The sequence below is a fragment of the Fundulus heteroclitus genome, chromosome 15 (assembly GCF_011125445.2).
Source record: "Fundulus heteroclitus isolate FHET01 chromosome 15, MU-UCD_Fhet_4.1, whole genome shotgun sequence".
NCBI classification, from domain to species: Eukaryota; Metazoa; Chordata; class Actinopteri; order Cyprinodontiformes; family Fundulidae; genus Fundulus; species Fundulus heteroclitus.
The window spans coordinates 28,926,581-28,948,466 of record NC_046375.1 but is presented as its reverse complement, the minus strand read 5'-3'; the positions used below and the strand labels follow the sequence as shown (position 1 = coordinate 28,948,466).

The 21,886-nt window shown below is 41.2% G+C and overlaps 2 protein-coding genes across 3 annotated transcripts in view; both read right to left on the bottom strand.

Moving 5' to 3' along the window:
• The window catches only part of dse (dermatan sulfate epimerase), a 55,759-nt gene extending 54,954 nt beyond the window's left edge, over positions 1-805 (bottom strand). For both annotated transcript variants that reach the window (XM_036147117.1, XM_012854095.3), the window contains exon 1: positions 646-805. The gene's annotated coding sequence lies outside the window, so the exon portion shown is untranslated. The remainder of the gene's footprint in view (positions 1-645) is intronic.
• Positions 806-9,666: 8,861 nt separating this feature from the next.
• Positions 9,667-21,886, bottom strand: part of nt5dc1 (5'-nucleotidase domain containing 1) — a 129,681-nt gene continuing 117,461 nt past the window's right edge. The window contains exons 11-12 of the mRNA XM_012854098.3: positions 15,824-15,992; positions 9,667-12,197 (exon numbers count right to left, since the gene is read on the bottom strand). Coding sequence (XP_012709552.1) covers positions 12,085-12,197; positions 15,824-15,992 — 282 coding nt within the window. The 3' untranslated portion in view covers positions 9,667-12,084. The remainder of the gene's footprint in view (positions 12,198-15,823; positions 15,993-21,886) is intronic.

Genomic DNA, 21,886 nt, shown 5'->3' with positions numbered 1-21,886 from the left:
AATAGGTTTGATTCCTGACAAGTTTCACCCCAATTCACATCCTGCATGTGACTACAACATTTCTCCTGTGAGCCAGGCAAACGATGAGCCTAACAACTCTCCATTGTGAGGGACGATCAGTTCCAGGTGAATCTAAACTCTAAAAGGCCTCACCAGCAGGTCTATAAAGCCTGGAACTCCACACTACTCCAGACATTTGGAACTGAGAAAGCTTCCTGGATGGGAAGCGAAACGTCTTCAGCTTCAGAAAGAAGTCCAGATGTTTTGTTTCACTTTTTAAACCTTTTTTGGATTGTGTGTTGTGTGTGAGCAGTTTCTACCTGCAGCCTCCTGGGAGCTGCTCTAACTTCCCTTCAGTCCCATCTAAACCCGGACTGCTCCACCATGGTTATCTGGTTCCGCCGTGCGTTACCAACAGAAGCGCCTGTCCCCTCGCTCGGCAGTCTGGGACTTTCTCTAACTTTCTCCTCCTGCAGCCCGGAGCCTCCCGCTTCCATCCCGCCCACACTGACTGTCCAGCCCCGAACTAAAACCCAAACCCCGGAGCGCATTCTGGGCCGACATGTCCCGCACCCTGCTGGTACCGATGAGCCGCAGCCCTGCCCCCGTCCACCACGGAGCCACTCAGAACCTGCGGAGCTTTACCTGTCGGAGGAAGTCCCACAGCCCGGCCTCGGAGCCATCTTCCCCCGCCGCTCCAGGTGGGGCTCCAGCGGGATCATCGGCAGCGCGGATCGGCCTCTGTCTGGATGTTCGGAAAAGAACCGATCAGTTCGGCAGTTAAGGAGAGAGTGTGTGTGTGTGAGAGAGAGAGGGGAGGGGAGGGGAGAGCGTCTGAAGGAGGACCTGATGGAGGAGATGGGTCCTCCTCCCACCGCCCCTGACTCAGGCTGCGCTCTGGAATGTTAGGAGAGGCGGAGTAGAGGACCCATGGTGTGAAGAAAAAAAGATCCCGGTATTCTTTGGATGAAATTCATGCATTAAAATATGAATCTCTGCTCACACACACACACACACACACACACACACACACACACACACACACACACACACACACACACACACACACACACACACACACACACACACACACAAACAAACCAGCAGGTTGTCTTCACATACTCACATGGACAAATGCGGCCTCGCCAAAAAGCACAGTCCCAAATAATGTCTGAAAACAAGGGTTCCCAAAGTTTAAATCCTCCGACCACTTAACCTATCCTTATTTTCTTTCTTTATATAAATATATATTTTTAGGGGGGGTAAAAAAAAAAAAAAAAAGAGTATCTCGAGACCCCCCGGGGGGCCCCGACCCCCACTTTGGGAACCCATGTCTTACAAGTAGAGAACATTTCCCATGGTGAGGGAAGTTTCACTTTTAAGATACAACATGTGTTTAGTGGCAACATGGAAATTTTCATGTTATTAAACAATACACAATGACAGTCACACTAAATTACCAGAAGTATACACTGGAAACATAGCGGGAACCTGGCTCTGGCCAGATGGATTTCGTTCCACAGAGCTGGAAATCCATCTGGTCAGAGTCAGGTTAACATAGTGGGGTCTCAGAGGGACATCTTGGAGAGTCACTCGTGTGTCTTCAATATGAACTGGAGACAGCTCCTTAATCCATCGGGCCTAACATAACGTCTGCCAACTCTTCTGCAAAGGTTTTCCACAAAGTTTTCGAGATGTGTGTTTTTAAAAAAATTTGACAAGTCTTCCAGAGGCCCATTTGTGAGGTTAGACGCTGATGGTGGTCAAGAAGGCCTGGCTCACCGTCTCTGCCCAGAGAAGGTGATGGCTTGCAGTCAGTCTGATTCACACTGTTCCCACAAATTTGGGTGCATGACTGGAACTCAAAGGCAAGTACTTTGTCGTAACTGTTGTACCCAGACCGGTCCATGGGACTGACTTAATGCGTAGGTGGCATCCTTTCACAGTGCCACTGAATGCTACACACCTGAGGCCATGGAAGTGACCGGAACACCTAAATTTAATTATTTTGATAAGTGACCGAATCATTTTGGCAGTAAAGTGTGTATTGTGTATCAAATGTTTATAAGAACACTGTTTACTGCATGGTGTTATAAAACTGAATTGTAATATCAGCAGCACTGAATAGGATTGTATGTAACTGAATTTGAATGAGTCTGCGTTACTGGACTGCTTTGATCGCAATTTTAGTTAAAACAAGTATGTTCGTTATTCATGAAGTTGCTCGCAGTGGGTAGAGTTCACAGACATTTTACTCAGGTAAGAGTAGTAACGTGCAAGTCCTAATCATCAGCCCTCTACCACCATGTTTACCAGCTGATACAAAGTGGATTTGGTTTTTATTCTAAACAGTTGTGCATCGTGGCCAGATATCTGTATATTGTTCCCATCAGTCAGGATGTTGGATTTCATTCTGACACAATGTTTCTGCAGAAAATTATTTTCAGAAGACTTCCTCTTTCAACCATTCCAAGCAAGACACACTGTATGTGTTCAGCCTTTTTCTGCCAGAACTTTAATTTACTGTAACAGCTAACATGCTAATTGTAAGATATCCTTCTCACTGTAGGATGGGTTTAGATTTCCATAGCCATTGATGTTTTTCCTCTGAAACCCTTTGGGAGCTGCAAGAGTGGACGTTCCCCTGCAGATTTTCCATTTTAGATTGCTTGTTTTGATAGCAATTATAACATAGGATCTGTTGTGTTTTTCTGCATCTTAAAATAAGAGTAAAAATTTTTAGAACCAGACATTTTTTTTGTCCGTATTTGTAACACCTTAGGGATCATGGATGCTAAAGTTCATTTTTAACATGACTGTATGCCATATATCTAATGACAGTTCAGCTGTCAGTTAAACAATCCTATTTTTTTTCCAGCTTGCAAATTAAATGGGATCAACCTTTTACAACCAGAACGCTTCATTTATCCCAGAGGCTAAATACGCTATTTTGTGTGACAGTATTTTAAACTGAGGCATGAGTGAGACAGACTTTTTCTCATTTACTTGCCAAAACCAGCTACTTACATAACTGATTAATCTGATTAATCAGGATAGGCCTCTGGAAAAGGGGAAGTTAACCCAGCCAGCATCAGAACATCCACCGCTTGAGCTTAGAGGAGATCATTAAGCAGCTAAGCTCCTCCTCCTGCTGCCTTGATGTTCTACCCACAGTTTTCTTTAAGTTTTACCTGTCATAACGTCTGATTTGACTCAGATAATAAACACTTCCCTTCTGTCAGGTGTTTTCCCCCATTCCCTAAAAACAGCAATTATCAAACCACTGCTGAAAAAGAACAATTTAGACAAACTACTACTCCAGAACTACAGGCCCATCTCAAACCTCCCCTTTATCAGTAAGATTATTGAAAAAGTTGTATTTCAACAATTAAACACCTTCTTAACAACGACCAGCCGATTTGACGTTTTCCAGTCAGGTTTCCGCGCTCACCACAGTACAGAGACCGCCCTTATCAAGGTGTTTAATGACATCCATATAAATACAGACTGTGGAAGATCCACCGTGCTGGTACTTGTTAGGATATCAACGAGGTCAAGTGGAACGAGCTGTTTATCCCAGAACTGCATGGCACACTTAGATAGCACTGACCCAAAAGATTGGCACATGTCTATCAGATGGACTCAGACCTGAACCCCCAAAAGCATCTAAAGACAGTTACAAGGTCGGCTTTCTATCACCTGAAGAACATTTCCAGGATTAAAGGACTAATGTCTCAGCATGACCTGGAAAAAATAAGTTTATTTTTAGTAGAATTGATTACTGCAACGGTGTTTTCACAGGTCTTCCTAAAAAGTGGGTCAGACAGCTGCAGCTGATCCAGAACGCTGCTGCCCACGTCCTCACTAAGACTAAGAAAGTCATAACGTCTGATTTGACTCAGATAATAATCACCCCAGTTCTAAAGTCCTGGAGAATGATATCCTGGCTATTGGAACAATAACTAAGAACAAATCAATTTCTGTATCCCATCATATACTAGACTCTACTAGACTCTACTGACTTTATTAAAAAGGTTCAGCAGATTCAGTTCATAGAGTAATCCCATTTACTGGTGAATATTGATATTGGATCTTGATCTGCTAATCTAACCTTTAATGGGGTCTACAAGCTACGACGGTGTTTCTATAATGAAAGACAAAAAACTCACCAAGCACTGGGATCCCCCACACCATGATTGGAAAATTATTTTATTGCAGTGTAGACATAGGCTGCTTCTGAAATGTTCTAATTATAGCTCCTAGCTCCCATTCCTTGACATTTTATGAGGTTAAAAGCTAGAACTCTATCGGGGAAGGAAAGGAGCTTTGGACTGCTGTGCTGATTTCGGACAGCCTTTAACTCCGATGTCATTAAATACACATGGATGATTCAAGTCAAATCCAGGCCTACAGCCTCCCGAAAAAGAACTACAAAGTGCGCACTCTCTGCTTTCCGGACATTTTCGTTAATTTCCGTGAGGTGGACAGTGCTTATACGTCGCGTCACGCAAAGGATTATGGGATTCCTTATAGCTCCTTAGTGCTGGTAAGGGATATCCCAAGCTCCATATGCTAAACTATGATAGGAAGCATACAGACTGCTTTTCCTACCTCCTTCCTTACTGACTGCACTATTCAAACAGCACTCAGCATGGCAACTGCTGACACACTTCTGCTTGGACTAAAGAGTCCTTATTAATTAGACCTTTTCGGATGCAGCCATAGGCACCTGCGTCCCTTTCAACACTTTACACTAGCACAACCATACACAAACCAATCAGGAGCAAGTAAGGGGTGCTGGTGGTCTGACCGGGCCTTCTTTTGCCCCTGCACCGCTATGATTATGTTTGTTAGCAAGGAGATGAGTTTGAGGACTGGTGCAGGACCCCTTACTGCTGTAGTGATGGTTGTGCAAGGTTGTTGGGCTGTCTTTGCATCTGCGTCTGTCCTGGAAGCTTTCGTTGCTTAGCCCCATGTTGTGGGCATATGGTTATCCTGTGGGTGTAGCTTGGGCCTGCTGCATTGGGTGACCCTCGCTAGTCATTGCCATCCACCCTTTTTTTGTTCTTAGGGGGTGAGGTTTTGGGCTTCCATCATCCTCAACAATCTAATTACTATACATCTCCAGGTAATAAATTCAAAAGTACAAAGGTCATATGTCTGAATTCGTCACCTGGGCCATAAGTGTGAATTTTAGTGATGTAATACCTTTAATATAGTCCTTTTGCCCACTAAGTATCAGCAGGTATTGCGACCATCACCCCCACAATCCCTTTGTTCTCTGACTCCAATTTTGGTTATTTAGTGTCTATATTTCGGCCCCTTTTGCCAACAGTTTTGGTCTTTTTTAAAAATTTAGATGAAGAGGCCCACCCCCATCTGCAACCACACATGTTGAGTGTTACAGTCAAAATTGAGTGCCAAGTCTTGCTCTATATTGTCAATACATAGTTATCATGTAAATCCGGAGCTCTCAACTCTCACGCATTGACCGTGTGACACACGCATTTCCCTGACTTCACACACACACACATGGCATTTCTCACACATAATAATAACAATAGGCCATCTGGGTATGATCCGTTCACTGCACTGTCCATTCAGAGCTCAGTCTAAACCCCACCTTCTGCGGAGTTGTTTCGGCTTCTTTCATAGCTTGTGGCCATCAGTCATTATTCCTGCTGCTGTTTGGGTTAACAGAGGAGCAGGAAGAGCGATCAGAGTTATACGTTATTTTTGGTCTTAACCAGTGGTGAAAGTAAGCCAGTACAGTCTGGTACTGCATAAACAGGAGACGAGAGGGGAGAGCGGCTGCTAGATAAAGCCTTCATTTAGAACCAGTCATGGCTGTATGCTGGATCAGAAAACAGTTCTGCTAACCAGATGCAGTCTAAAACACCATTTAGCTTGTTTAGAAGTTTTGTTTTTTATTAATTCTGCATTTTTTAACTACATGTGCTGTGTTGCGATGCCTCAACGCTCCCTTCCCTCATCCGACCCTCATCCGACCCACATCTCTGGCTCAAATTGGTATCATTAAGTATAAAATTCCAGACGTTACGTTAAAAAAATAGTTTTTTTCCTAAAGTCATTTAGGAACCAGTGAGGTGCAGAACTTGAAAAGCTATACTCATCGAAAAGTGCTATATTTCCTAAGACTATTAGTGGGCTAAAGGCGAAGCAGAAAGTAATCATTCTGTCCAATCTGACCACAGATAAAACATGCTCTGGGAACAACTTGAAACTCAGCTTTTGACTTGCGTAATTATGCACTAGAGCGCTCTGCGCAATAGAGTAGATTTGTTTGGATCAGGGCAGAGACTGAGATGACAAACCTGTCGCTGTGAAAGGTGATGACAAAAGTCATAAACTGTAACAGGCTAGAAGTGCATGGAGCTGAAAAGAGGGAAGACATCAGCAGCTGGATTATGCGTAAAGACGCAGGGTGAACCCCTGGTACTTCAAGTGTTGCAGCTGAGTAGAAAATGTCGGACCATATAGGCTTGATGAAACTCAGCCTCATTCACCAATGTTGGTCCAATTATAGACCAACATTGATAAACAAACCCATAGATTAATGATAATCAGGGGCGTTTTCATTGGCTGGATGTGAATCTGATAATTCAGATTGTACTTTATCAACCATATTTCACCCTTTTTAAATACTAATAATATTCCAAACTCAACATTATTTATACAATCTAAAAACTAGTAATTCTAAACAGAGTAAAAAGTTAAAGCCAGCAAAATGTAAATTAAAACGCAGATCCATAAACAATAAAAACTTCAAAAGCTAACATCTCAAACTGGGTTAAAGGCAAAAAAAAAAAAAACTGTTTTATGAGAACATTAAACACAGGAAGTGGAATGGCCTGCCTGATAAGTAAATCTACTTGAATCTAGAGTGTAGTGCAAAGACAGAAAATGTGGTTACCTCTTTGCTTTTCGGATGACTAATTAAAACTGATCTGCCAACCTGAGCAAACGAGAGAAAGCGTACATATGAAGCAGGTCTGACAGATACCAGAAAGCAAGATCATGAGGACATTTAAAAAGAAATAAAATAATCTTAAAATCATTCCAAATGTGAACCAGCAGCCCATGAATTGCTGCTAAACTGGAGAAATGTGCTCTCATTTTTTGGTACCAGTTAAAAGAAGAGCAACAGCATTTTGGACAAGCTGCAGTCAAGCCACTAAAGTTTTGTTAAGCCCGGAGTAAAGTGCAGTGCAGGAATCTAACCAAGTTGTAATTAAAGCATAGATAAAAATCTTTAGTCAGCTGTCTCAGTTTGAAAAAGCTGGACTTGACCACAGATTTTAACTGTGCATCAAAGTTAAAATTATTCTTATTATTACACTCAGGTCTGTAGCAGTCAGTGTCAGATACTGACTTTAGGGTCCCAGGTCAACACTGACGTTAGAGACATCAAGGACCCCAAACAACATGAACTTTGTTGACATCCATGATTTCTGCAATGCCTTTGAGGTTTATTTTTAGAGCAACTATTTTCCTTTTTAGTGTCATAAAAGTCTGCCTGTCTTCTACCTAAAAAAAGAAGGCTGAACACTGGTTTGTTATAACTGACACCAAAGGGACGGGGTAAAGAGAGAAGAGGAAGAGGCCAAGCATGGAGCCTTGAGGCACTCTGCATGGGTGGTACTCTTTAGTAAAATAAAATAAAAAAGCAGTTATCCACTCCTTAAAATAGTGTAATAATACAGACAAGTACTTAAAACTACTTACTTACTTTATTCAGTGATTTTTTGTACATTTGGGGTCTGTTTCATTTGATCCATTCATGCAGTTCTACCTAGAAACAAAATATATTTTACAAGGATAAAGCAGACAGCTGGAAAGGACTCAGGAAGGTGGAGTTTTGGCAAATTGTATTTTCATCAGAAATCTGGAAACGACCACAGAGCTGTTTACTTGTTGAGAAGGTGCAATATTGAGCGTAAATGTTGTGAATGGAGTTTAAACTGTAGTGATTACCCTCCCCCCCACCACCCGCCGAAAATGACCATAATCTTACTCTTAACTTTCCATAAAAGTTGAGAGGTCTGTGTTTATCCCTGTTGCTAACCACCATGTCTGTAGGTAGAACCACTTTAGTAAGTTTGACTATTAAGGAGAACTTATTTTACTTATTTTACTTCTATATTTTACAAAGCCTGCAATAGTTATTTCATGTTGGGTGAAATTATGTTCCAACAATGCACACGGTTCAGCAAAGCACAGCTCTCACTACATACCAGTAATCAGAAGGACTACAAGCAGAGGAGTGCTGAAAGTTGGCGAACCTGACTTGGGAACACCGACCAGAAGGATCAGCCATCCAAAACGGCAAGAATCTGCTTCGGTTGCTTTTATTCCTAACTATTCTGTTCAGAACATTAGTACGTCTGTGGTCTCATGTCATTTTGAGTTTTAGTTACACTGGGACGATTTCAGAAAGTCATCAAAAATCTCCTAGTCGTCAGTGTTGATAATACGTTACTGGCATCGCGATGGTTTATTGATTTACACTGTCGCCTCACAACAATGTCCTGGGTTCTAGCCCTGGGTTTATATAGATGTACACAATGAGTATATACTGAGAGAAATGTCAGTGATATGTTCTGTAGCACTAGCCAAACTAGCTTAGCTCATGTAGTCTGTTTCTGAGGGCTAAGAGGGACATGTATGTATGTTTTTGTCTAAGGTGGGTCATCCAGGTTCTGCTGTGCTGATTTCAGACAGCTCATACATTATGAGACAGAAATGCACATGATGATTTAAGTGAAATCCGGCCCTACAGCCGTCTGAAAAAGAACTACGAAAGTATGTGGTCTCTTCTCTGCGGACATTTTTGTTCATTTCCGTGAGGTGGGCTGTGCTTATGTCATGTCACACAAAGGATTGTGGGAGCTCCTTATGGCTGGTAAGGGATATTGCAAGGTTCCTATGTTAAAGGAACTATGATAGGAAGCATACAAGCTTTTTTCCCCCTACCTCCTTCTTTACTGACTGCACTATTCTGACAGCACTTCTCATGGCAAACACTGACACGTGCTTTGGCTGAAAAGTCCTTACCAATCAGACCTTTTCAGATGCAGCCAGACTAATGTACTAAATCAACTGGTTAGGTGAAGAGGATAAAGGAAAACTAGGCAGGGCTTTTACTCTCTAAAGTCTTTATATTTATGTTTATCTTATATTTATGTTTATCTTGTCTTGTTTTTCCTGGGAGCCTTGCACAATATTTTGCTCAACATGTGAATGTGTAGTTGAATGAAACTACAGTCGGTCCAAGTAAAAAGAAAACAACAAAAGGAAACAGTTTGTATGTATCCATGGATTTCAGGCTGCAAAGCTCCTCCGTTGTGTAGGCATTCTTCATGTTCACAAGTAATTATGTCAAAATTAAGATGTCGTAGGCAATTTGTCCGCGTCATCTGACAATTTTCTGTTCTCTACCTCATACAGGTCGAACCTGAGTGCAGCGATTTTGTAGACTGAGCTTGCCTATCTGGCAGGTTAAGTGCTTGGATCACTTCCGATTCAGATGTTTGGAAACTATGTATTCTGGAGTCATATCTGTGGCTCAACTGTGCAAAAGGTTCACTTCATGTGACACGAGTCAATTCCTGTTACAGAACAAAAACAGTCGAGATCATGAACACATGTAGAAATCATAGAACATTTTATTTTGTTGACAGTACTTCAACACCTAAACACAGAAATGAACTTCCTCTGCCTTTTTTAAGAACCTAAGACCACAAATGAGTCCAACATAAGGCAAATGTGCAAATAATCTCTATGTCAGATGAAAGAAGTAGTACAGGTACAATCACAACGCTGTATGCATAAAACATTTACACACACAGCACAACTAACAATACACATTGGATAACCAGTCTCACATCCATGATGCTTTTTGCTTTTTAGGAGCGAAATCTTGTCTCTTCAACTGTGAGATGGCCAGCCTGAAGGGACGTGTCCAACATTCTTCTAATTTACTGTCTCCTTTGTGTATAGCAAATCTGGGAACAAATACTGGAATATACCAAGCAGAACCTTATTGTGGATCACATCAATAGTGCAAATTGAGAAAACAAGAAGGCCATAGTGAACCGATGACACCAAATCATCCCAGAGGTGGCGACTCAATTTGGCACGATAGGCGTGACTGATGACCAGCAGCACAGCTGCTCATTTTTTTTGGCAATTAATTCTTGTTAGTACTTAGTTTTCTTAGTTCTTCTATACCTCACAGGTCCTCTGATTTGTCTTTGCCAGTGTACATCAGAATAATAAACATTTCCCCCAATAGCTGTGAAATAAACCAACCCCAAAACAGCTGTTGAAAATTCTGTGAACAGCTCACGGACATCCATCAGATAGCATGCTATAAACATTTTAAATGAGAAGCCAAACGTCCTGGAGAACTACTGACCGGTGCAGAATTTTTGATTTGCAAGTATCTGGCACGTCTAAAACAGGCACCAGTGGAGAACAGGTGGAATCAGGAGTTCAGTGGTGTGTTACAGCCAGTTGGCATAATGGACAAGAGCCTCTCAGCGAACCAATGCTATTCAGACATGGGTGTTGTAAAGAGTGCATCCCACACATTGGGCAGTTTCTGCCTGACCTGATGCTGAACTCAAATGTCAATGCTGGTAACAATGTCTTTAGGTGCTGTTTTACCTGACTGTTGGATGCTCTGGAAACTGCCTGTAACTTATCGTTAGACTTGATGCGCAGGGTGCAATCAGAGCAGCACCACTTTATGATGCTCCCGTGTCTGTTTATTCTGACAGATATGTTCATCAGCAGTATCTGATGCAGATAACATGTTGAGGATTACGTCCAACATTGCTTGGACTTGAAGCACTGATTGTATGTGGACAGACAGCATGAAGATCAGGACAGATTTATCAAAATATTATTGAATGCGCACTTATTTTCTGCATGTGTGCACATCAGTGCTGGCTAAGCACATATCCTTGTGATCTTCCCTGATTTACTTCTATGATGTGAAAGACAGAAGTGATCCTCAAAGGGGTGCTTGTGGTTGTGAGATTATCACAGATCTATGAACTAAAAGGGGCTTTAGATTGTAAAACATCTCCTAGGACCAGAATCAGCTGATCCTGGATAAATTTGTATATCGTAGCTCCTCTGGACATCATGTTAAACTATGTTGTTTAGGCTTGGTCTGAAGCCATGCCAATTATTTCCCAAGTCTACTTTGTGCTGTTCAGACGGATCCAACCAACAGACTTCCACAGACTTGAATGTTCCAAGAGTGTCATTATGGCAGAACCTTTCAATGCAAACGGACATAATACCCATTCAGAGGTCGGTTAAAGCATGTTTCAGTGTACACACAAACAAAGCACACATGGTTTACACCTCTAAACAGTCACCCAAAAAGCCAGTGTCGCACTTTGCTATAATAATACAGAGGATATTTAGCCTAGTCTTTATCTATCAGTATTACCATGAAGTGTCTTCCATGGACAGCCGACACGAAAGGACAGCATTGTGCTAGTTGTGCATCAACAGCGACTTCCCCAGGGAGAGCTTTTACCTCATGTTACTAGATACACAGAAACCATCATTAAAAACAAAGACAACTTCATAATAAGAGGGTTGTAAAGAACCACTGACACAACGGATCAGGATCTGAAGGGATGAGGACACCTGTGTAACTCACAGCAGATCTTCTTATTGAGGTAATCAGTTCACAGTAAGACAGACGACAGAAGTTCACTTTATTTTAGACCAGCTGGATGGATTCAACAGTTTAAAACGAGAGAGGACCACACACGCACCCACAGAGTTGTTTTTCTTGTATTTTCACCAGTTTGAAACACTAAACCACAAAACAACTTTCAAACGTAGGCGTCATTACAGAGTTACTGTGGCTTACATTCACATGGCTTCTCTGGATGGGGATGAGCGTATGGGCCCTGCGATATTAGGGTCGACTGGGAAACTACGGGCGAAAAAACAGAGGCACATTCCTCTCCTGAGGCAGAGGGGTTAGGGAGGACTTTTTTTTTCTTCTCTTCCTTATTATCCCATTTTTTCCCTTTTTTACGACATCTCCTCGCACCTCTTCAGCACAGAATCTGGAGGCCTGGGGTAGTAGCCAACAGTGCAGGGCTTGTCTGGGGAAAACCTGGGGAACTTGTAATCCAGAGGAAGATCTAGACAGAGAAAAAACAAATTTAAGGTGAGTGAGTGGACTTGCCTGGTGAATCATGGTTGCTTATTACTTACTTGGACCTCTAGGGTCGGAAGAGGCACCTATTTGTATATTCAACAGTACCATGTTTTAGTTACATGTTCCAACGCCATACTGAAGAAGACGCTTCACATGTTTGAAATGTCTCTATTAGCTGCACATCAAGTGAGTGAGAGAAGATTTCCAGTGTTGATCTTCTCCCTATATGTCCTGCAGTCCTCTCTGGCTTGTTGGATATCACCTTCTGGGCCAAATTCTGACCAATGGGGATCCATTTATGTCTTCTTAGTGTTTGAAGATGTTCCGTTTTCTGTTTTTTATTTCTCTACCAGTTTCTTGAGAGCTGTCCACATGTTCTAAATAGGGATAAGATCCGTGTTCTGATCTTTGAGCCTCTTGGTCATCATTTTTTTCATCATGCTAGAAAATCCAAAGATCATCATCGGATTGCTCCTGAACTGTAAGTAGAGGTTGTTCTTCCTGTTTTTTTCATGCCAACATTCTTGGGCAGAACTGGGAGTTACCCCACTCCCTTAGGTGAGAAGCCACCACACAGATGGACTATATCTGGTTCACTTTTCTGCACTGGAGAAATGATTTCCAGATGTCTCAAACAATCAGGAAGACCTATTGGAGAAACCAATGCTGTACCCATTTTTTTCTACATCCTTCTACTTCCTGAAGAAGTTCAATCTTTCCTTGATGTTTTTCTTGGATGGAACTCTGGCTGTGTGTGCACAGGCTCTCGCTCTCTCCTTCTGCCACAGCTGAGCAGGTTCTGCTCTCATGGCAGCACAGCTCTGCTGCTCACTCCTCAGCAGGACATGTCCTGGTGCTGGTTGGGGACTTCAGGACAGTCTAAAGCTGTCGCTATCGCTGAACCACTGCGCTCGAAGTTTGGACAATCTGGAAATATTTTCTTTCCCCCAGGTACAACATTAGGAGCAGTTTCCTCACACATGAAGCCATTTCAGTGCAGTGAAGGAAGGTCAGGCTGTTAGACTATCTTGGTTTTCTATTTATCAGTGAAGAAGTAGGAGACACTGTATATATATTAGCCAAAATCTGCAGTAATGGAGGTAAAGCTCTTGATCTGTTGGGCCATCCAGTCACGGGATATAGATCAAGACGGAGAGATCAGAAGCAGAATCCTCTTTATTTGCCCATGGTTGTGCACATTCAAGGAATCTTTAGTTACTGTGCTGCTCTCAAATGGGGCATCACAGACTGCCAACTCCCTGAGATAGCTTCAATGTGTCTCACAGTGTTTTTTGTCTAAAGCCTTCGGAATATCAACTTATTTAAAATTTTAATATTATAATCCTTTACCCTTAATCCTTTGATTTCAGGGGGAACATTTCCTCTACCTTCATTACCTGCTTCACAGTTCTTATAGAGCTGATTAAATGTGAACAGGGTCCATTTTCGTAGACATTGAATTAACTTTGCAGTGAAGTAGCATCTGTAAATACAGCTGAAACGCTGCTAAGCTCATGATGGAGACTGCCTTCCTTTCCATTCTGGAGACTGTGTTGAGGTTTGGAACCAATCTGATATGCGGCGTCACATCTGTGTCTGGTTCTGTTTCTGCTTTGATGCGTGTGAACGTTTCTGTGTTGGAACAGAATGACGGGGATGCTTAATGTGGCGGTTTGGGAGATTTCGAATTTAAACCACTGGATCGTTATCAGGCTGCGCTTTCCTCACGTAGCACTCTCAGCTCTCATGCAGCCTCTTTATACCACATGCGCCCATTTACGAGGATTAATACACACACATTTGTTCTGTTCCAGTGGAAAAAAGTCAAAGGCGATGGAAGATTGTTCTAAAACAATAAGTTTTAGAACAATCTCAAGTAAAACAAAGAAGGGTCAAATTCTCTTTCAGTAATCTCTTGTGGCCGTGTAATGATCATGGCCGGAGAAACTTATATATATTTTTTATTTTGGAACATGATATGATTTAACAATGTTTACAGTTGGAGTATTTATACCACTGTATAGATCTGGATCAAGAGCCTAAAGGAAAGTTACAGAAACAAAACCAATGACCTTTAATGTGAAAAAATTAATAAAATAAAGTTCTTTAGAATTTATTTTAAAAGAACTCAAAGCATTTATTCCCTTATTTTTCCTACACAGTGCCCATGGTTGGTGCCTGAAAGTGCCTAACAGGTACATTCTGTGTGTGTTTTGCTATGGTCTGCTTAGTGTCTCCCACGGTTAGCAGCTTAAGGAATTGTTGATGTAGTAAAGTGCTACAGAAGCACCTTAAGCTTAGTATTACTTCCTAACAGTCCTGTAGGTCCTTTTACTGCTGGCAAATGAAAGGTGAAAACAGGACAAGCAATGAAGCCAGCTGTATTCTGAACTGCCTCTCCAATCACAGCAAGCAATGCTTCAGCCGTTTGTTGAGGTGGGTACTCTAAGGCTACGTTCACACTGCAGGGAAATGTAACCCTAAACCGATCTTTTTGCCCATATGCCACCCATACCTGTCTATTTTTGGCAGTGTTGCTTTCTTCTTATCTTATTTAGTCTTGTTATAATGTGGTCTTAGTAATGCTGGCTCTCCATGGCTCAACAGCGTTCTAATAATAACAAGGAGAGATGCTGGCCGGTCTGCGCATTCTTTATTTTTTTGAGTTTTTGTTAACAAAACTTTATTGAACACTTTAAAAAAAAAACATTCACCATTACTTCCTTAAACAGTGCGCTGCTGTGTTACGTCTCCTTCTGTTATCCGCAAATGTGGGTCGCTTTGCGGTCTTAAACCGTTTAGACAGCAGTATAGTGATGGGTGCATTTAAGAATCATATGAATGGCCACATCAAAAGAAAATCTGCTTTCAGCAAAAAAGTTGGAATTGAGCAACAAGACAAGCAGTGTGAACGTAACCTTAGTCCTTAAATCACAGAGAAGAACAAGTTCCCCATTTTCTCAGGAGCTGCTTTATATGATAAACATTGGTTTTTAGCCCCGCAGTATTAGGGTCCCTAAACATCTTTTAAATCAGACTGAGGCCTGCACTTTGACTAGGCTATTTTGTTCCAGATTTGTTTGGGATCTTCGTCCAGTCAATGATTCGGTTTAAAGCAGGCGTTCCCTGTGGGGCAGACGGTCTCTCATTATTTGGTATATAGAGGGGTTCATAACTGATATAATAACTGCAAGATGTCCAGGCTCCCCGGAATGGAAAAAAAGGCCAAATCTTGAGTCCTTCACCATCTTGGCAGACATTTCTGACTTGATAACTCCCCTGGTTCCTTTGATCATGACTGTCTGACATCAATGTGAAATCACTGGGTCGTCCAACTTTCGGACCAGTACTTTCAAACTTATTGTGAATGCTTCTCCATGTGGAATATTGAACACCTGCTTGTTTAGTCAACTAAAGTAGGTTTTAGCAGTAACGTTCAGGGAGTAGGCTCAATAGCGGCGTGAACGGCAACGGTGCATTGATGGACTGTTTGCAATGAATGGATAGAAACACTTTTTCCAAGACATTCCTGCTTCAGCTTGCTTTACAGATCGTTCTTTGACCCAAACTGTAATCCTACTTCTTTTGATTTGTTTTTAGCCCACTGACCTGCTATGTGCTCCACGCTGGGGATGGCCATGGTGCTGTATGTGTGAATGCAGTGACAACACCAGGTCAGTTTCTGGTGCTCCTCGTCACCCCCTCCACTTCTGTGCACATCAACAAAGTAGGAGCCCCACTGGTTGGACACGTCAGAGGGTGACTTCATGCCCTGATCCTGCAGAGACAGTTCAGACACATATCAAACGGTGCTACTTTGTCTGAAGACTGATCTCCAGACATGTTTAGGCCTGTTTAAGGACGCTGGGAATCCCAAGTAGCACAGACTTCAAGCTGGCTTCAACTTAAAGAGCTCAGGGTTGTTTCATGGGACTGCAACAAATCATTATTTCTGAGAAATCCCCTAGCTTCAACACATCCCGTTCAGGCAACACCAATATCCTTTACTGGCATTTACTGAAGTGACAATTAATAGTCATAGAGACAGGAGGAAGTGGAAGAGGATGTTAAAACACAGAATTATTATCAGTGTTAAGGGAAAAAAAAACTTTTTTTGCACAGTGCAGCTAATTTAATCTGGAACAGTTGCGTAACACAGACTCAGTGGGAGGACTGAGAGTCAAAAAGGCCACATATCATGTTTCCATAGAAACCAAATCCTCAACAGAGATGGAGAAAATGAGGTTTAAAAAGAACAGTTGCAGAACCTGCAGAGCAGTCACTGTGATACTAACGGTGACAACAGGCTTTCAGTCAATATTCCCAACAGAAATAGGAAAAACATGAAACTGGCATGCTTTTAATCAGGGTGAACCTCCTGAGAGGCCAAGAGACAATTAGGCTGCCATGATAAGTTATAAGGTGGTGGGGCTGGGTCCATGCAGAGGTGGAATGCAACCAATCTCTGTTTCTTTGTTACTCTTATTACGGCAACGTTTCAGTGTACTTGTACTTTCTAAGTAGTTTTTTAAATCTGCATTTACTTTCAGTATTGGTATATATGCTCTATTCTAACTATACTGAACATAATGTTTAATTATATTAATTGATGAGTGTACATGCAGTGAATTCACTAATTAGCCAGGAGTTATGTTGGAAAAGTAGATGGTGTAAAAAAGGATTTACTCAATTAAAGTTTTTATTTTCTCTTTTGCTTTTTTGCCACGTTTCAGAATCGGACAAATCTAATCTTAATGCCATTTTTAGATGATGAAATAATAATGAATCGTCAAATGATATAATTTATTACGGGACAAACCGCTATCCTTTAGGTGAAAAAGCAGTAGCCCCTAAGAATTAACTGGCAATGAGTCGTCCACATTGCTGCAGAGAAATGGCCAGCTATTCTTTGAACTGTTGTTAACACACCTCTCTGCAGCTTCTGTACTGTTACCCACCTATTATCCTATTGAGACGGTGTCTTTCCCACGGCCAAAACTGAATAGATCAAAAACTGATCTAAAAGGAACAAATCAAAATAAGAATCTAATAAAAATCAATATGGCTCACCTTGAACCAAAAAATAAAACAATTAAAAGTGGTCTATTAAATATAAGGTCTCTCCCTCCAAAGACTTTGTTAGGTAATGAATTGATTTCTGATAATCAGATTGTTTTATTTTGTCTCACAGAAACCTGGCTACAAGTGGACTACGTTAGTATAAATGAGTCATCTCCCTCCAATTATTCAAATTTCCACATTCCCAGATCTACGGGAAGAGGAGGAGGAGTGGCAACCATCTTTCAGTCTGATTTATTAATGAGTCCCAGGCCAACTAATAACTACAGTTCTTTTGAACATTTAACCCTTATTTTCCCTCATCCAAATTGCAAAGCAATAAAACCTCTAATGTTTGTTGTTTTGTATCGTCCACCAGGCCCTTACACTCAGTTTTTGGATCAGTTGTCAGACAAGGTTATTATAGTGGGGGATTTCAACATTCATGTTGACACAGAATGTGATAACCTTAGTGTAGCCTTTAAAACTATCCTAGATTCAATTGGTTTTGCTCAGAATGTGCATAAACCGACGCACTCTCGGCTCCATACTTTATTGTGCTGACATATGGCATTGATTGTGAAGAATTAACAGTATTTCCTCACAACCCTGTCCTTTCTGATAATTTTTTAATAACATTTGAGTTTAATCTAACTGAGTTCTCCACCCCCAAAAGAGGGTTCCATTATAGTAGATCCTTATCGGACAATGCTGCATCAAACTTTAAAGAGTCTGCCCCCCTTTTAATATCTTCAGTATTGCAGAAATACCCTGCAGATATCAGCAATGTTGTTTCTTCCCATTCACAAATAGATGTCTTTGTTAACGGTGTGACATTATCATTGCGTTCTGCATTAGACAATGTAGCTCCCTTGAAAAAGAAGGTGATTATTCACAGGAAGCTTGTTCCCTGGTTTAATTCAGAGCTGTGTTCCTTGAAGAACAATGTTAGGAAATTGGAGAGAAAATGGCGCTCTACACACCAAGAGGAATCCTACCTAATCTGGAGGGACAGTCTATTGTTGTATAGAAAGACTCTTCGCATAGTTAGAGCAGCATATTTTTCATCATTAATTGAGGAGAATAAAAATAATCCTGGATTTCTCTTGAGTACAGTTACCAAACTTTCTCAGTCACAGCTCCGTTGATCCATCCATTCCCTTAGCTCTTAGCAGTAATGACTTTATGGGATTCTTCATAAATAAAATTGATTCCATCAAAAATAAAATAATTGGCATCCTCCCAAACATGATTACCTCATCCTCAGTAAGTGAGGCAGCATTGAAAGAATCTTTAGAACCTGCGCAGTGTTTGAACTGTTTAGAAGCAGTAGAGCTTTCTGAGCTATCTAAAATTTTTGCTTCATCTAGAGCCAATCCCAACCAAATTGTTTAAAGAGATATTCCCATTGATCAGTGGCACTATTTTAGACATGATTAATCTATCCTTAGTAAATGGATATGTACCACAGGCTTTAAAAGTAGCTGTTATTAAACCTTTACCTAAGAAACCATCTCTTGATCAAGATGAGTTAGTAAATTACAGACCTAATCTTCTTTTCTTATCTAAAATTCTTGAGAAAGTAGTTTCTAAATGTTCACAAAGTTGATTAGCAAGTAATGACCTACTTGAGGAGTTTCAGTCAGGCTTCAGAGCTCATCATAGCACTGAAACAGCTCTGGTGAAGGTCACTAATGATATTCTCATGGCCTCAGATAATGGACTTGTGTCTGTACTTGTCCTGTTAGATATCAGTGCTGCATTTGATACAGTTGATCACAATATTCTCCTACAAAGACTTGAGCATACTGTAGGGATTAAGGGGAAAGCATTAGGCTGGTTTAAATCTTATCTATCGGACAGATTCCAGTTTGTTCATGTTAATAATAAATCTTCAAATTCTAGGGTCACTTGTGGAGTAGCACAGGGTTCAGTCCTTGGACCAATTCTCTTTACTATATATATGCTTCCGATTTGCAAAATTATCTAACAGCATGGGATTAATTTCCACTGATTTATCCATAAATCCCGATGAATCCAGTCAATCCATAAATCCAGAAAGCTGGATGACTTTAAATTTCCTGCACTTAAATTCTGACAAGACAGAAGTTGTAATCTTTGGACCAGAGTCCTCAAAAAATAAACTTCTTATTCAATCACTTAATCTGGATGGCATTAACTTTGCCTCTGGTAATAAAATAAAAAATCTTGGTGTTATTTTTGACCAAGACATGTCATTTAAATCCCATATTAAACAGGTTTCCAGAGTTTCCTTTTTTCACCTCAGGAATATTGCCAAAATTAGAAACATTCTGTCCAGGGGTGATGCTGAAAAACTAGTCCATGCATTTGTTATTTCAAAGCTGGACTATTGTAATTCTTTACTATCAGGAAGTCCACAAAATGCAGTTCAAAGTCTTCAGTTGATCCAAAATGCTACAGCAAGAGTTCTGATAAAAATCAACAAGAGGGATCATATTTCTCCAATTTTAGCTTCCCTTCATTGCCTTCAATTCTTCTTCTAACGTATGAAGCCCTTAATAATCAAGCTCCATCATATATCAGAGCTCGGATTACCCCATATGTTCCTAACAGAGCACTTCGCTCTCAGACTGCAGGTCTGCTGGTGGTTCCTAGAGTCTCTAAAAGTAGAATGGGAGGCAGATCCTTTAGTTACCAGGCTCCTCTCCTGTGGAACCAACTCCCAGTTTTGGTCCGTGAGGCAGACACCCTATCTACTTTTAAGACTAATCTTAAAACTTTCCTTTTTGACAAAGCTTATAGTTAGAGTGGCTCATGTTACCCTGAGCTACCTCTATAGTTATGCTGCTATAGGCTTTAGGCTACTGGAGGACAACAGGGCCTATTTTTCTCACTCTACTGATTTCTACTGTTCTCCAGTCTACTGTTCTTCAGTTTTGCATTGCATTACATTGAAATGACTGTCGTCATTTCAGCTTTTAACTTTTTGTTCTCTCTCGTTTTTCTTCATAGTAGGTACACCTGGTCTGGCATTCTGTTAACTGTGACATCATCCAGAGAAGACGGCTTACCCTCGTCTACCATCTAATGTAGAACAGATTACTGGATCAATGTGTGCTTCTGTGCTTTTTTGTCTGTCTTGTTGTGTCTCTGCTCTGTCTTCTCGAACCCCCAGTCGGTCGAGGCAGATGACCGTTCATACTGAGCCCGGTTCTGCTGGAGGTTTTCCTTCCTGTTAATGGGGAGTTTTTTTCCCACTGTCGCTTCGTGCTTGCTCAGTATGAGGGATTGCTGCAAAGCCATGGACAATGCAGACGACTCTCCCTGTGGTTCTACACTTCTCCAGGAGTGAATGCTCCTTGTCGGGACTTTGATGCAATCAACTGGTTCCCTTATATAGGAAATTTTTGACCAATCCGTATAATCTGACCCAATCTGTATAATTTGATTGAATTTGACTTTTTAAAGTGCCTTGAGATGACATGTTTCATGAATTGGCGCTATATAAATAAAATTGAATTGAACTTGATTCACATTGGAGGGTGTTTTTAAGCATGAGAATGGCCTTGTTAACATCATGCCACGCCATCTCAATAGGATTCATATCCAGACTTTGACTAGACTCAGGGCAGTCAAAAGTAGCCGGTCAACGGCGGCAAATCGCCGTCTATAGTAGCTCTTGCCGCTGCCTACATTCCCTGATTATACATCCCAAAAATCACCTTTGCATCTGTCTCCACTGAGAGCAACATTAACGAGTGATTGGGTTCCTTGTTCCAACCGAGATGCTACTTTTCCGATCAAAACACAGACCGGTGTTATGTCGAAAAGTGCATCCCTGCCGAGATATGCATCCCCTGTCGCAGGTGCGCGCCTCGCTCTGTACAACTGAATATCGACGAAAACTGATTAAAATGTGACCAACGCAGTTACTTGTTCTTAAATTAATGATATCCAAACGTTTTATTAAACCTCTTGTGGGAAAAAAACTGTTATTATTTGGCAGATTCGTTTACAAAGTTACGGGTGTTATCCATCCATCCATCCATTTTCTGATCCGCTTAATCCCTCATGGGGTCGCGGGGGTTGCTGGTGCCTCTCTCACCGGGCGAGAGGCGGGGTACACCCTGGACAGGTCGCCAGTATGTCGCAGGGCTACGGGTGTTATGAACAACATTAAATCCTAAGTTTTTATCCGAGGTACGGCTGATTTATTTGTTGTGGTCTCTTGTCATTCACACACAACAATAAACCGTGAGAGCCGACGTGATTTTTGAAACTGCAAAGCTTTGTCTTAAGCGGAAGCACATAGGCATAAAACGGAATAGAACTTAACTTATATAGTAATGTATTTATCCAGAAACCGCGTGGGCTTTCTTACAATACTGGATGCTCTATAATTGTATTTCTGATATTTTTTGATCATGCACATGTTTTAGCTTTTTATTGTGAAAAATCTATAGTATTACATATAATATAATATTACAGCAGCAAATTATCAAAGTTTTTCAGGGGAAGCATTTTGTGTTCGTCTCTAGAATCCTCGCCGATGATATGATATCGTGTGTGTGTGATGAGTGCAAGTGAACTTAAACTGAGATAAGAGATTTCGAAAGAGCGATTTGACTGAGA